The 15316-nt window shown below is 45.2% G+C and overlaps 2 protein-coding genes across 3 annotated transcripts in view; one reads left to right on the forward strand and one right to left on the reverse strand.

Moving 5' to 3' along the window:
• The first annotated feature begins 1002 nt into the window (after positions 1-1002).
• Gng10 (G protein subunit gamma 10) lies at positions 1003-8602 on the forward strand. Of its 2 annotated transcripts, none has more exons than XM_076564283.1 (3): positions 1003-1159; positions 5590-5721; positions 7811-8602. In XM_076564283.1, the coding sequence occupies exons 1-2, from the start codon at positions 1079-1081 to the stop codon at positions 5713-5715; spliced, it is 207 nt and encodes a 68-aa protein (XP_076420398.1). In that variant the 5' UTR covers positions 1003-1078; the 3' UTR covers positions 5716-5721; positions 7811-8602. The 2 variants fall into 2 exon arrangements, with proteins under 2 accessions (XP_076420398.1, XP_076420399.1); XM_076564284.1 differs by having other exon boundaries at positions 7816-7983.
• Positions 8603-12740: 4138 nt separating this feature from the next.
• Shoc1 (shortage in chiasmata 1) overlaps positions 12741-15316 on the reverse strand; it is an 86434-nt gene continuing 83858 nt past the window's right edge. Inside the window, exon 29 of the mRNA XM_042271211.2 lies at positions 12741-13252. Coding sequence (XP_042127145.1) covers positions 13152-13252 — 101 coding nt within the window. The 3' untranslated portion in view covers positions 12741-13151. The remainder of the gene's footprint in view (positions 13253-15316) is intronic.

The following is a 15316-nucleotide window of genomic DNA, read 5'->3' on the forward strand; positions in this document are numbered from 1 at the left end:
CCAGAGAGGGAGGACTCAGCAGCGGGAAAATTGGATACTTCAGCAACAAATCCTTTTTAAGTAGCAATTGGTTTAAGGCAGCTGTTCTCAACAATCTGTGCGTCCAGATCCCCATGGCAAATTTTTATCTCCAAAAAATATTTACATTACGATTCATAACAGTAGCAAATTACAATTATGAAGTACCAACGAAAATAATTGTATGACAGGGGACTCCATATGAAGAACTATATGAAAGGGTGGCGGCATTAGACAGGTGGAGAAGCACCAGTCTAAGGGAAGGCTGATGGTCAATACAAGCCAGGGAGATCCATTGGGGGAATTCTAGCCCCTCGCCCCCTAACCAACAGAAAAAGGGTGGTTTGGGCTCTGGGTTGTCTAGGCAGGGTTCAAAGAAAAGATGGGTTTTCTTCGCAGCACTACTGAGTCTTCCACATTGAAGCTGGTGACCCCAACACTCAGCAGAGCCAGGAGATGAGAATTTGGGCCTTGAAAGTATATTTAGGTATTTAAACGCACTGCTTTAAAACTCTCTGGGCTTTTAAGTTTAGCAAGCCCACCGATAACTGCTTTTTAACCCCCGTTACCCAGTGTAGTGTGTGCTGACAGATACGAATGATGTACAAGAATGGCGGCATAGACATATAGTAAGTGTAAAAAGACAAAACAAAAACTTCAGGTTAATGATCCCAGTACAGAAAAAGAAGAAGAAAAGAAAAGTAAAAGAAAAGAAAAGAAAGAAACTCAGGACAAGACTAGAAACAGTGGTCCTAGCCAGGGGGTGAGAGGGCTGGTGCAATTTTATTCCGCATGTTTCAAAGATGCCAGGCTGGGATTTTCGCCCCAAAGAGCAGGACTTTCTTGAACTTGCTTTTTCCTGGAAACCCTACGGTGCCCTTCCCTTCGAAGCGCCGGCGCCACCTAGGAGTGTCCGGAGGCAGCGGCGACCGCGGCGGGTCAGCTCGCGACCCCAGCGCGGGGACGGCGGGGCGGGCGCGGCGCCTTCCCCGCCCCGGGGCGGCACCCCGCTCGGTCGCGGTTCCTCCCAGCCGGGCCCGGCGCGCCAGCCTCAGCCGCCATGTCTTCCGGGGCCAGCGTGAACGCTATGCAGCGCCTGGTGGAGCAGCTCAAGCTGGAGGCCGGCGTGGAGAGGATCAAGGTGAGCATCCGCCCGGCGGGACCCGGGCCGGCCCCGCCGCCCACCGAGCACCGAGCGAGCGGCGCACGGGAGGCCGCGGCCCGGCGGAAGAGGCCGCTGCCGGGCCGGGCGCGCGCCGGGGCCTCGGGGGCTCGCGAGCCGCGCGTGGACGCGGGCCAGCTCCGGGCGCGACCCCCGGGCCGGCGCTGGAGGCCCCACGGGGGCCCGGAGAGGCAGCCTGTCCCGGGACGTGGCCAAGGCCCGAGGGCCCCGTGGGCGTGTCCACCCCGAGCCGGCGACACGCTGGCGGCCTGGACCCTGCCCGAGCCGCTGCAGCGGGAGGATGCTGTCTAAGGACGGGGAGGGAGGCCACTGAATGGGCGGATGGGAGCGAGGGCGAAGAAGGATGCTCGAGCTGGGGCATCGGGAGGGAGAGTTTGCGGAAATGGGTTTGGGTCTGTGGATTTTAGAGATAGCCAGGAGAGATTTAGCCGTGCGGGCAGAAGCCCACAGCACAAGGCCAAAAGAAGTCATTGAAATATGTGAGTGTGAAGTACACGAAGAGCAGAACTTGTAGCGTGCCACCAGGGACAAATCAAAACGGATTGCCCAGAGCAGGCGAGGGAAGAATTATCCCCCCCCCCCCAATAAAAAAAGCTAGAGGGGTGGCTCAGTGGTTAAGAGTACTGGCTTTTGTTCTGGAGGACCCAGGTTCACTTCCCAGCACCCACACATGGCTGCTCACATCCATCAGTAACAGTTTCAGGGGACCTCACGCCCTCCTCTGGCCTCCTCGGGCACCAGGCATGCACGTGTTGCACCGGCAGACAGACCTGCAGCCCACACACCCGTAAGATAAAATAAAAACGGAGGCTCATGACCACAGCCAGTGTTTACTCAGTTGGCTGAGTGTGTGGTTGGCAGCGAATGTGATTTGCAGTGTGTAGGTAGGTGTGGATGCACCATCACGGTAGTTAATTTCCTCAGCGGTGCATTAATTCTGGACCTGGTGCTCCTCCAGGGAATAGGGGGTTCAGATGGATACAGTAAACAAATTGACCGATAAACAGAGTGATTTCGGATAGCCAGGCTTACAGTAAAGGCGCGGAGTACGGAGAAGTGCACTGGATTTTGTAACCTACACTGGATTTTGTAAGAGGCCACGCAGGTTAAAAAAAAAAATCTAGTTTTAAAGAGGAAATGACTTTTTTTTTTTTAATTTCGAAATTTAAAAGAAGGGTTGGGGGGGGTGATAGGAGAGATTTTTTTACTTTGTCCTTATTTTGTTTTGCCAAGGGAAGAAACCAAGGGGGACATGGTGAATGTAGAGGGGTGGGTGGGTGTGGAGGTTTTGGGGTGGTATTTTCCAGGTCAGGGAGAAAGGAAGTGGAGTTGTGTGTAGAGTGCCTCTGATTATGCAAATACTGGATGTGGCGATGGCTGTCTTGTGAAACAGGAAGCTGGTTTCTTCTGGGACAGTGAGATGGGAACTAGCTAAGGGTGGAGAAAGTGCTTTCCACCGTGGTGGCTCGGTGGCCTGAGCACTCACCACCTGGACGCGAAGTGCGAGGCCTGTGCCGCTCGCTTGTGCTTCCTTTTTCCTCACTGGCATCTGACGCCCAAGGATTCTGAGGGCAGGAAGCAAATGGAGGTTGATCCAGGGGGTGGGCGAGGAAGAGGTGTGCCAGAGAGCGGGGCCGGGTCCGGGGCTTGAGGGTCTGGCTGGAGCAGAGGAGCGCAGTCAGCCTCTAGTGATGGGGAAGACATCAGGAGCAGCGACACCTAGTGGTCACTGTGTAGTCCGTGCAAGAGACTCAACACCACCCTGGATGATTGACGTCCTGGTCCCTCACCTCCCAAGGCAATTACTGGTGTTGGCTGGAGCTGTTGGCAGAGATAAGGCTGTGTGAGGAGGGGACATGGAGGGCTAGAGCTGGAACTGTTCAAAGTGTTCCGTATCGTTGTGCATCAGCCCTTGAAGGAAAGCCGATCAAATGCCTGCTCACACACCTGTGGACATCCTCGAGGGAAGAGACTGACCTCGAGGGAAGAGAAAGGACAGTGGATGATGACACACACAGGGCGTTCAGGTGAACTTGGGCAGCGCCTTAAGGGAGTCACATGACAGAATCTAGTCAGCTTCATTTCAGGACTCAGTCCGGGATGTTCTTGGCACACCCGGACACTGGTTTTCTAGCATCCCTTTCTGGGGACTGGGAAGCCTGCTGCTGTCTCAAGGAGTCCTCCTCTGGAGTGGCCTCTAAAAACCCAGGTGGAACAACCCAACCTCCAGGGCAGGGGCCAGCTTACAGGGTTTGGGGCTTGTCCTGTCACCCAGCATCTCTCCGGGGACCCTGCTGAGAGCTTCTCACCTCTCTCATTCAGTTCGTTTTCCTCTGAGCATCCCTTTACCTGTCTCTACGTTCTTTATGCCAGGGTCTGGTTAGTCCCCTTTCTCCAGGGGTCCTGGGAGAGTCTCCTACCTACCCCCCCCCATGTGCAGTTTACCGGTTTCCATGATACCCAGTAAGCGTAAGCGTGGACATGATTTGTTCCGCATGTCTTTAGAAATTAATAACTTACATAAAACCATTAGTTCCAATTATCACTAATGTGAAAACATCAGAGTTTCTGTTGATGGAAAAACTAGCTTAAATGTTAGTCTGGTTATATATATTGTATTTTATATACTAACAATTAAAACTTTTAGTACTAAAAGTAAATCCCTAAGGCACTTCAGAAACTTAGTAGTAATTGTAAGCATATGGCAAACAGCTGTAACAGAATTGTATTAGTCTGTTTCTGTTGCTAATAGCTAAGTACCACGTACAGGGTACCATAAAGAAAACAAGTTTGCCGGGCAGTGGTGGCCCATGCCTTTAATCCCGGCACTTGGGAGGCAGATCTGTGAGTTCTAGGCCAGCCTGGTCTACAGAGCAAGATCCAGGACAGGCACCAAAACTACACAGAGAAACCCTGTCTTGAAAAACAAAAACAAAAACAAAACAAAAAAAAAAAAAAGAAAGAGAGAAAAGAAAAAAAGAAAACAAGTTTATTTTAGCTTCTGGTTCTGGAGGGTCCAAGGTCTAGAGGGGTTGCATCTGCTGATGCCTTTCTAGCTGGTCACTTCCCACGGCAGCACAGGGTTTTTCGTGATGGAGGCAGGGAGCATGCTTGCCTGTGTCTGTCCCTCGGGTCTCCTTCAGATAGAGCCTCCAGTATTTAGTCATGGGGGCTCCACCCTGATGACTTTATCAAATACCAGCCTCCTCCTAATCCTCTTGTGGCTGGAGAGATGGCTCAATGATTAAGAGCACTGGCTGTTCTTCCTGGGGTCCTGAGTTCAATTCCCAGCATCCACATAGTGGCTCACAACCATTTATAACTGTAGTCTCCTGGGATCTGATGTACTCTTCTGGTGTGCAGACGTACATGCAGACAAAAAACACCCATGTACATAAAATACATAAACAAGTTTCCACCCTTCAGAGTGAAAATTAAATTTCTACATATAAGCCCTTGGAGGACACACTCAAACCATGACTAAAACATAATCAGTATCCATGTTTTATTTATTATTATTATAATGATGATTATCAATAGTACTGTTATTACTCTTGTGCATTGTGCTAGGGATTGACTCCAAGGCCTCGCTTGTGCTAGGCAAGCATTCTATCACTGAGCCCCACCCTCAGCCCCAGAGAGCACATTCTTAACCAGAAAGCTGTACTTTCTGGAAAGTCTATCACTTGTTTGGCACAGACTGGACAATCACGTTTTACATAGTAGACATTTGTACTGGGAGCTTGAGAATGAGCCATTTCCTTACCAGTTCAGTCTCAAAACTAGGATTCTAAATGGATCAGAGCTGCAGTGCTGTGGGATGTTCTGTATGGCAAATGTGTTGCTCTGATTGGTCAATAAATAAAACACTGATTGGCCAGTGGCTAGGCAGGAAGTATAGGTGGGACTAACAGAGAGGAGAAAAGAAAGAACAGGAAGGCAGAAGGAGTCACTGCCAGCCGCCACCATGACAAACAGCATGTGAAGATGCCGGTAAGCCACGAGCCACGTGGCAAGGTATTTATGGAAATGGATTAATTTAAGCTATAAGAACAGTTAGCAAGAAGCCTGCCACGGCCATACAGTTTGTAAGCAATATAAGTCTCTGTTTACTTGGTTGGGTCTGAGCGGCTGTGGGACTGGCGGGTGACAAAGATTTGTCCTGACTGTGGGCCAGGCAGCAAAACTCTAGCTACACTGCAGCTTTTCCTTTGTTCAAGCACACCCAATGTGCCCGAAACTCCACCATAGACTGCGGTCTTTCCTGGAAATGAGTGAGTGGAATGAGCAGAGAGCCTTGGATAATGACAGTGGTGTCCCGCCTCAGGCTGTCTATGCCTGCCGCTGGGCCTGGCTCTGAGCAGGGCGTCCTCTGTGCTTTGTCTCAGGTCTCTCAGGCGGCCGCAGAGCTTCAGCAGTACTGCATGCAGAATGCCTGCAAGGACGCCCTGCTGCTTGGTGTCCCAGCTGGAAGCAACCCCTTCCGGGAGCCCCGATCCTGCGCTTTACTGTGAAGACTGGTGAGTTAGGATGCACATGCCGTCCTGGGGTCATCGTGTTAGCAGGGAGCTTCCCAAAGGATTTGGGCAACAGAGGTGAAAAACAAACAAACAAAAACCTGTCAAAAGGCTGGACTTTGCCTGATGGGTGATTCTGGTCTGCAGTTTCCCTGCCGTGGAAAAGGTCTAGCCAAGAGAAGCTCTGTTCTCTTGGGCACTCAGTGACGTGCTGTCTGTCACCTTGTGCAGTGAGCTCTTTAACTGAGCTGACTGCAGTTATCTCTTGACCTTAATTCCCTCTCTGCTCTTACAGCATCGCAGAGCTGTGATTTGCTCTCTGGTGTTTCCGACTGACTTGTTTCTCTAGGGACGAAGGACTCAACAGAAGGAAGGGCTGACTTTGTCTGCCTTGGGCTGTGCTTTCTCCCTTGATTTTGTGTGTGTGTGTGTGTGTGTGTGTGTGTGTGTGTGTGTGTGTGTGTGTGTAAGGGGGCAGGCTAAAGGAGTTTTAACAGACTTATTCATTAGAATGGCATGGCATTAATTTGACTGTTTTGCATTGAGGTCTTATATTTTCCAATTTTTAAAAATTTTATTGATTTATGGTAAATGAGAATGAAGTTTAAATCCATTAGGGAAAATGACAATGACAAGCATTTCTAGAGAAGGAAGTACAATGTCAAGTGTTAAAAACCAACTGCATAAGAAACCAGCATTTGGAGCACTGAGAACGAGTGGGACCAGAGGGGGAAAGGAAAAAAATAGAGAGAGGGGCCAAGACTGAAACAGGAACAGGCGCTCTCGAAGGCGTTTTTAGAAACGGGAATTCACAGCGAGGAGCAGACACAAACCTGACCAAGAATGAGAGACCCAGGATGCAACAGAAAACAACTCGGAATCGGAACAAAAAAAAAAAATATCTACAACCCAAATCTCCAGATTTTAATCCAGATGTTATCCCCTGATAGTCCCCCACCCCCAGCAGATTCAGAATGAAATGTGGGGCCAACACAGGTAAGAGCTGAATGTAGACTTTCGGGAAGGTTCACCCTGGAGGCCAGCATCGGGGAAATACGTGAAAAGGTAGTATGCTAAAGGAGGGCTTGTACAAGGCATATTTTCAGCGGATCAGCAGATCCTCAGGCTTTCTTAGTGAGTGGATCTTGAAATGATTGGCCTCACAGCCTCCTGGTGCTCTGAGGAAGGGCATTTCTACCCCGTGGTGGTCAAGCTGCCCTGTTGGCTCCCGACAACAAACCCAGTGATTTCTTCTTCGCCTCCTGCAAACTAGTGCTACCAACACTTGGATTTCTGGGAAGGTTCTTCAACGATTCCTCTCCATTTAAACCATTGTAAAAGTGTAGATACTGTCCATTGTCGGTAAGAACATGCAGGACAGACAGGGCAGGCTGCCAGCGTGCGCATGCTCAGGCTGTGCCCTCGCTACTTCCCCACCTGCTGCTTCTGTAGCAGGGGGAAGCTCTTCTCACCCACACTTCCTGGTTCGTCTTTGTGCAGCGTGTGGTGAAAATGTTGCAAGTGGAGCAATTTCCGACTTTTGCCTACCCACCAACCTAAAAACTTTATAAAGTAATTAAAACTGAGCCAGTTCAAGGCCAACCTGGCCAACTCCAAAAGATGTCCCAAAATAAATAAATGGTTGGAAGTGTGGATCAGCTGCTCGCCATGCGCAAGGCCCACCATCCCCCTGCATTTCCTTTTTTCTTTTAGATGATAAGGACATAGAGTATTAGTCTTGAGACCAATTTCAAATTTTGTATTTACACAGTAAATGATCATCCTTTTCACATACTTGTAGAAGGAAATTGTTCATATTGAATTAGGAGCTGATTCTGCTATTAGGCACAATCTTCGTAGTAAAGAAAGCGGTGCGTTTGGGTTACTAAGGTAACTGTCTTCCTCTGACACTGTGGATCTCCTTTTACAAAGCACTGTCATGGGTCTGTGTGTCCAAGGATGTGGCTTACATATTTTATTGTATTCATGTATTATTTTCTACTTTGTGAACATTAGCTGTGCTATGAAATGATGAAGTGACTTTATAAGTACATTTCGCTAATGTGAAAACCAACCACATTCTCTCCGACAGGGCAGAAGGTCGGTGGGAAAGCACATGGTGATGGATGACTGCGGCCGTGGCCCAAGAAAACAGTTTCAGCAGCCAAATCACCTTCTCTGTTGCCTGCTCCTAGAGCCAAATTCTACAGAAGTCAGTTTTTTTTTTAACCTCACCACCAAATTTACTAAGATGCACCTCTTCCCTCATAGAACCTGTGTTGCCCTGCCTGAGATATAGGATGTTTTACTTACTGGCTGTTTGCCTTTTAGGAGGGAAATGTTTTATTTTCAAAAGCAGTATTTGTAATTTTCCTAACATTTTTATACTCTAATAAAATTTGTTTGTAAGAATTCACAATTACTAAATGAAGAGAAAATATAAAATTGGGGGACTAATTGATATCCTGATTTTTTAAAGGAGAGCGTTTTCATTTTTTAATGTGATATGATCTTACTTGGACAGTAGACTGGAGAGACGCTCCTTAGCCAACTGAAAGGTTGATGTAGCGTTAGGTTGCCCATCCGGGGTGAGGCTGGTGAGCTCTTTCTTTAGTCCCTTTAGTTTACAATTTAGAGTTGTGTTTGTAGCTCTTAAAAATGTGCTTATGCCTTTAAAAAATGTTTAAAATGTGACCTACATTCAAAACATTGCAATTGGTTAAAAACAAAATGTGGAAATATTACAACCTAAAAGAATTAATGTCACAAGTATTTTATTGGGGGTGATGTGCCTTTGATTTAATTGGGGGCACTTTTAGAAGGAAAGTTTGTGTTTATAATAACCTTTGAAGAACTTGGAAATAAAATTTTTGCCTAACCATCATTTTTCATGACAGCAATATTTTGCATTTGATTTTGTCTTTTGGGATTCCATGGATTTCTGTTTGCTGCTGAGTCTGAGGGCTGCACACCGTGGGTGGCATTTGGGTTTGAAATCCCTGTAGACTGTCTCCAAAAGTAGATGTAAGCATAACATGAAAAGCAATCCCCAGTTACCGGCCACAGCCACTCTCTGGACTAGCTCTGCATGGCACTCCCCCATGAGTAAGTAAGTGGGAATACAAGACCGTCAGTCGGATTTCAGTGGAGAAAATGGAAGCCCTCCCTTAGCTGAGCCCTCCTTAATTCTAAGCATCATTCCAATATCAGTGAATTGGATTCCATACTAATCATAATTTGGGTGTCCTTTTAAGGCTTCTATTTTCTGTTTAATCTTGTCTGAAATTTTACACTATCAGTATCTTTTTCTTTTTCAACCATCCCTTTCCTATTATTAGCATTATATAGGTTCCATTCTCTATCTCAATTAACAAGAATTTTAATAAGCATTCCAAATTTCCATTAAAAACAAAATTCTCTTTGGATCCACTTTCTCCTTCAGGAACACTACATGAGATAATTGAGAGAAACTATGGACATTATACAGATATAAATGTCCCGAGTGTAAGCACATCAGATCCAGCAGTGCATTAAGAGAAGATGTCACGTGGAAGCTGGTTTAACATAGGGGATCTGCCAGTGTAATTCACCTCGAGAGTCTAAGAAGGGACCCTGGGCCAGAAAGTGAGGAAACATGGAGCTGCTGAATTCAACAATATGATTTTTAAAAATTGAAGACAAATTATGAAAATGGCATACTGAAACCTATTTGTCTGCAAACTAAAGAACAAATGAGTGCTGGTCAATATCTTAGGGGGAATTAGATCACTGTAACATGAATTGCTAAATGGTCTTTAAATAAAAAACCTAGAGCAGATATGGGGCAAATGTTGAAAGATCAGAGAGACAAGGAAACAAGCCTCTGCCACGTCTCTAGGACTCCTCAGCCTGAAATGCCTTAGCCGATCGGCCTCCAGCTGAATGAGCGTCCTCGGCGAAAAGCTTTAGTTCCAGTTTCCTCACCTTATATACCTTTCTCTGCCCACCATATCACTTCCTTCTTAGTGCTGGGGTTAAAGGTGTGTGACTTCCCAAGCAAAGGCATAAGACCTCAAGTGCTGGGATTAAAGGCATGTGCCACCACTGCCTGGCTCTGTTTCTCTCCTAGACTGAGTCAATCTCATGTAGTCCAGGGTGGCTTTGAACTCAGAGATCCAGATGGATCTCCACCTCCCGAGTGGTAGGATTAAGGGTGTGTGCCACCATTTACCTGGCCTCTATGTTTAATCTAGTGGCTTGTTCTGTCCTCTGATCTTCAGGCAAAATTTATTAGGTAATAATATATCACTACTACTCATATTAATTTTTCCTTAAATATATCAGTTATATTAATGAGGGATTATATTAACACATGACTTATCGTGGAACTCGGTACTCTAGGAATTGAACTGAGATGGATTTTGATTTATTTTAATTGTTGCTAGTTTCCATTTGCTATGGTAATCTTTCATTGGAATGTTTGTTCCAGTAAAAGTGAGGTTCTGTAATTTTCTTTTTTGCAGTGTTAGATTTTGGTATTTGTTATATTCATTACAAAACATAGTGTGGAAATATTTTTTCTAATGCTATAGAAGAGTTTAAGTAGCATTAAATTAAATTAAATCTACTCATTAAAAATAAGCCATAGAGCTGGACAGTAGTGTCCCAGGCCTTGAATCCTATCACTTGGGAGGCAGAGGCAGGTCGATCTCTGAGTCTGAGGTCAGCATGGTCTACAAAGTGAGTTCCAGGATAGCCAGGGCTGCATAGAGAAACCCTGACTTGAAAAACAAACCAACAACAAAAAGCTATAGCTAAATTGTTTACAACGGGGTTAGGAGCTTAACACTAAAAAATTTAATCAGTGATAAAAATGTAGGAATCTAAATCTAAGCAAAGTGCCAACACAGTTTAGGGCCCTAAGCTGGTTAAGAAGAACACAGGTTTACATATGGCTTCATCCTGAAAAAAGACCGACATTTGCTTCTGGACTTAACAACACTTTGTGCATCCCATGTAACTGCTGATTCCAACACTTTGTGTGTGAGGAAAGCAACAAAATAGAGGTTATTGACAGAAACAGTGGGGAACTGGGAGGAGAGGGGAGGATGCTGGCTGCTCACCAGAGAACAGCTTGAGTCCACTGAGCCCCTGGGAGCATGCGTGAAGCCTCACCCCAGGCTTGGTGCCTTCCTGCCAAGCACGTTTTAGTGGGTGCAATGCTGATTTCCTTGGCCTTTCCCCGCCCCCCTCTGAGACAAGCTTTCATGTATTCCTGGGTATGTATCAGACTAGCTCTGTAGTCAAGGATCATGGCCTCTTTTTGACTTCGGTGTGCTCAGTTTATGAACTGTTGGGAACCGAACCCAGAGCTTTGTGAATACTGGCAATCCCTGTACCCACAGAGCCACTTCCTAGAACCTTGCCATAGGTTCTTGTGAACAAAATCATGCATCACAAGATGTGGGGTTCATTCTTGCTCAAGTTTTCCCCATATGTATAAATGTTTTTGAGCAAGCTGGAATTGTCCATTTTCACTATGTTATGGACCACTTTCTGTCAGAGCACACTTACTTTCTTTGTAATAGTTTCAAGGTATTCTATACTCTAAATTGTTTACTTTGCCCTCTCTCCTGGTAGCAAGTTGTCTATAATTTTTACCTATTACAAGTAGATTTCATGTTATAATTGATTTAACATAAACTCTTAGTAATATAATTCCTGAGTTAAACTATATAGTCACTTTACATTTTATTATTTAGCAGTTGCCTAAACTGGGCCCTAAAAGGTTGTACAGACAATGTAGGAAAGTAGTCTTCTCTGACATGCTGTCCCTGGGTATCTATTTTCAACATTTTTGTCACTATGATATGTGGTGGTAATCTAATTGTACTGAATTATTATTTTGATTGTATGTTAATAAATAAAGTTGTCTGGGAGTCAGAGCTATTAGAGCCATAGCAAGAGTGTGGCGGTGGTGGCACACGCCTTTAATCCCATAGATATCTGTGTGTTCAGGGTCAGAGCTATTAGAGCCATAGCAAGAGTGTGGCGGTGGCGGCACACGCCTTTAATCCCATAAGATCTCTGTGTGTTCAGGGATACAGCCAGCATTGGAGACATATGCCTTTAAGACCTAGGGGGCTGTACATTCAGACAGTGACAAGGCAGTCATGTGTTTGGGTTTACAACCAATGAGAAGGCAGAACAACATACTTTAAAAAAAACGAACCGACAGGAAGTAGGTCTCTTTTCGCGAAGCTGGGACAGCAGGAGGAAGGGTGAGATTTTAGCTCTGAGCTCTGACTTCTCGGCTTTCTCTTTTACATTGTTTCTGTGTTTCTTATTTAATAAGACGGTTGGTTACATCTACAATGATAGGTAAAAAACAGTGGTTGATATAATAGACAATAATCTGTATAATGAAATTGCTTTCCCTAATTGTTTACAAGTTAGTCTTGTTCTGAGAATTATCTGCTCAGATATTTTACTTCTCCTATTAGGTTTCTTTTCCCCTCCAATTTGAGGGGGTGCTTTGTATATTATGAATGTGAGCTTTTCCCACACTTTAGGTTGCAAACATTTCCTTTTGACTCCTGTTTCTACCTTGCTTAGGGGAAACGACATGGAGCTTGTTTGGCTTCAGTCCTGCACTTGTCTGTGGTGTGGTCCTCACTTCTTGCCTCAAATCGTAAGACTGTGATGGGGTGGGGAGCCCAAGAGAGGACTCGGGCTAGGAGTGCTTGTTGCTCCTGCAGAGGACTGGAGGGGGGTTCCTAGTACCATATCAGGCGCTCACAAACACCAGTAACTAAAGTCCCAGGGGCTGTGATGCCCTCTTGTCGATTCCACAGGCACAACACTCAATGTGCACATACCAATACACAGATACACACAATTTAAGTAAAGAAAAATTAAATCTGAACAAAAAAAGACTATGATGGGAACTTCGGGCAGCCCTGGCCTCTGGCTTCCACATGCATACATATAAGTGAAAAAAAAAATCTGAAAAGACAAAACACTTGTGAAGTACACATACATTTGAATACTTTGGGGGGGGGTCTTATGTTTATTAAGCTAACTGACAAATCAGACAGTCAGATTTTGATGCAAGTTACAGGACAGAATATATATTATGAAAATTGGATATATGCTAGAAACACCAAGGACATCTAAAAATAATGGTATTTCCTTTGACGTAGAATCAAACCTAAATAATTGTGTTACTGGATTATCATAAAGTAGAATCTGAGCTGGGCTGTGGTGGTGCACGCCTTTAATCCCAGCACTCGGGAAGCAAAGGCAGGTGGATCTTTGTGAGGCCAGCTTGGGCTATAGAGTGAGATCTAGGAAAGGCGCAAAGCTACACAGAGAAATCCTGTCTCGAAAAACCAAAAAAAAAAAAAAAAAAAAAAAAAGTAGAATCTGGCATGTGGCATTGTCCTTTCTGTTCTTCATAAAAACTTCAGCCGGGTTTGTCCATCCACTCTTCCAGGGACTTTTTCATACGTTAGTCGTTGTTTTTTGGGTTGTGGTACTTGTGAGTACATTAAGCCTGTCAAAAGGAGAAAAAGGAAAACCACTTTATTGGGATAACTATGAAAAATAGTTATTTTAAAAAACATGAATGCAGCTGGGCAGTGGTAGTGTATGTCTTTAATCCCAGCACTCAGGAGGCAGAGGCAGGCGGATCTTTGTGAGTTCAAGGCCAGCCAGGACTCTACATAGTGAGTTCCAGGACAGCCAGGACTGTTACACAGAGAAATCCTGTCTCAAAAACAAAACACCAACAACAATAAAAACCATGAATACACCTGTACCTAATGGCTCTGTATCAGTACATACATAGATTGTGTGAATCATTCCTTATCCCCAGATTCCATTAACCCCTTCTGTGGAGTTATACAATCTCTAAAGTCTCTCTTGGTTCTAATATTTTTAAATAAAACCACTGGAAATAGTTCAGGAAGCAACTCAGGCAGGCTTCCTAATTCCTGAAGGTTTCCAGCACCTCTTCACAGATTAGAATAAGTTCAAGGCTTACTCTGGTGGACTTTGAACTCTCACAATGCTCTGTTCTTTGTCTCTGTACACCACTGAAACTATTCATATTGTATTCAATATGCTTACATTTTATTAGCTGTTCAGCTTTCATTCCACCATCATTATTTAAAATTTTAATTAATTTCTGCATGTGAAGTGTAATTTCTGCAAGTGTGTGTGTGTGTGTGTGTGTGTGCGCGCGCGCGTGCGTGCGTGCGTGCGTGCGTGTGGAGGTCAGAGGATGACTTACTGGAGCCTGCACTCCTATCACCATTTAGTTCCCGGGATTGGACTGGGACCAGCAGCCTTGGTGGCAAGTGCCTTCATCTGCTGAGCCATTTCTCCAGCACCCCGGTGTTTTTAATACGCCATGTCTAAAAGACTACTGCTTGTCAGTTATAAGTCTATTCCTGCTCCTGTATTTACACTGTAAAAATTATCCTCAGTCCTAACATATGACAGGAGGTGACCAGGAATGATTCACTTTATATGAACTTATTATATATGACATATTAGCTTTAAATGCCATAGATTTGAGCCCTTATAGAGGTTGACTGACTGGGTCAGTTTTTTAAAAAGAGGTAAAAAATTAAAATTTAGTAATTATTCCTGGGAGTATTACATCAGAACTTCATGAGCTAAGTGCCATTATTAGTAAGTTTAAAAAGTAATATAGTAGGTAATTATTTCAAAGATATCACAAGTACACACATACAGGGCAAATGGAAAATTATCTTAGAGCCTGTGGCTCAACTTCCCATGACTGCATCAATAATGACTTGAAAAATGATGTATCTTAAACATTCTGTGTTGGGGGACATTCGATCACACTGTGAACCCCGAGTTTGCATTTGCTTTGATTAAATAAAATTAGCCTTGGTTCAGGAGTCTGAGTTAGCAACTCCTTGACAGACAGTAATCATAGAGCACTGGAGGACATCTGGGAGAGAGAGACACACAGGAAGTAGGAGGGAGGGATTGGAGTGGCCTGGCTTTGCCGGGGAGCAGAAGCACAGATCTTTCAGGGATGCCAGCAAGGAGAGGTTAGCTAGCTGCTACTCAATCTCTCCGAGCTTGCAGGTTTTCGCCCCAGCCTTTGAGTCTCACTTCTTATTCATAAATAGAATGATAGAGATTCAGTTAAAGCTGCCTTTAGCAGCAGAGACAGGGCCGGTGCTTGTGGGAACAGAATTCCCTCCAGGCTGCTGCCAGAGAAGCAGGCCGGTAACTGGAGGGGCAATTGCTGGCTGACGTAGCAGTCGATTAAGGCACAACCGCTGTGCCGAAGATAAAAGAACAATTATATGTGGACACTGGTGTGCCATGGAAAAGCACATTAAATAAGCCACTATCTGCCCCAGTGACTGTGAATACAGCACCATCAAAGACTCTGCTAAAATGTAAAAATTATTTTGTGCAATTAGAAGCTAGAAAAATGCCCTAAACAGAGAAAACTGTATGTAGATGGTTTAAAATACATTGTTTAGGGCTTGGGGACGGTTCAGCACTTAGGCGCTTGCTGTGCAACGTGGACCTGAGTTCCAGCATCCATGTGAATGCGGTGGGCATGGCAGTT

Source organism: Peromyscus maniculatus, chromosome 2 (genome assembly GCF_049852395.1).
Source record: "Peromyscus maniculatus bairdii isolate BWxNUB_F1_BW_parent chromosome 2, HU_Pman_BW_mat_3.1, whole genome shotgun sequence".
NCBI lineage: Eukaryota > Metazoa > Chordata > Mammalia > Rodentia > Cricetidae > Peromyscus > Peromyscus maniculatus.

Coding starts and splice junctions, on each gene's coding strand:
- Gng10 (XM_076564283.1), top strand. CDS start 1,079: ATGTCTTCCGGGGCCAGCGTGAACGCTATGCAGCGCCTGGTGGAGCAG. Junction 1,160..5,589: donor CCGGCGTGGAGAGGATCAAG/GTGAGCATCCGC, acceptor GCTTTGTCTCAG/GTCTCTCAGGCGGCCGCAGA.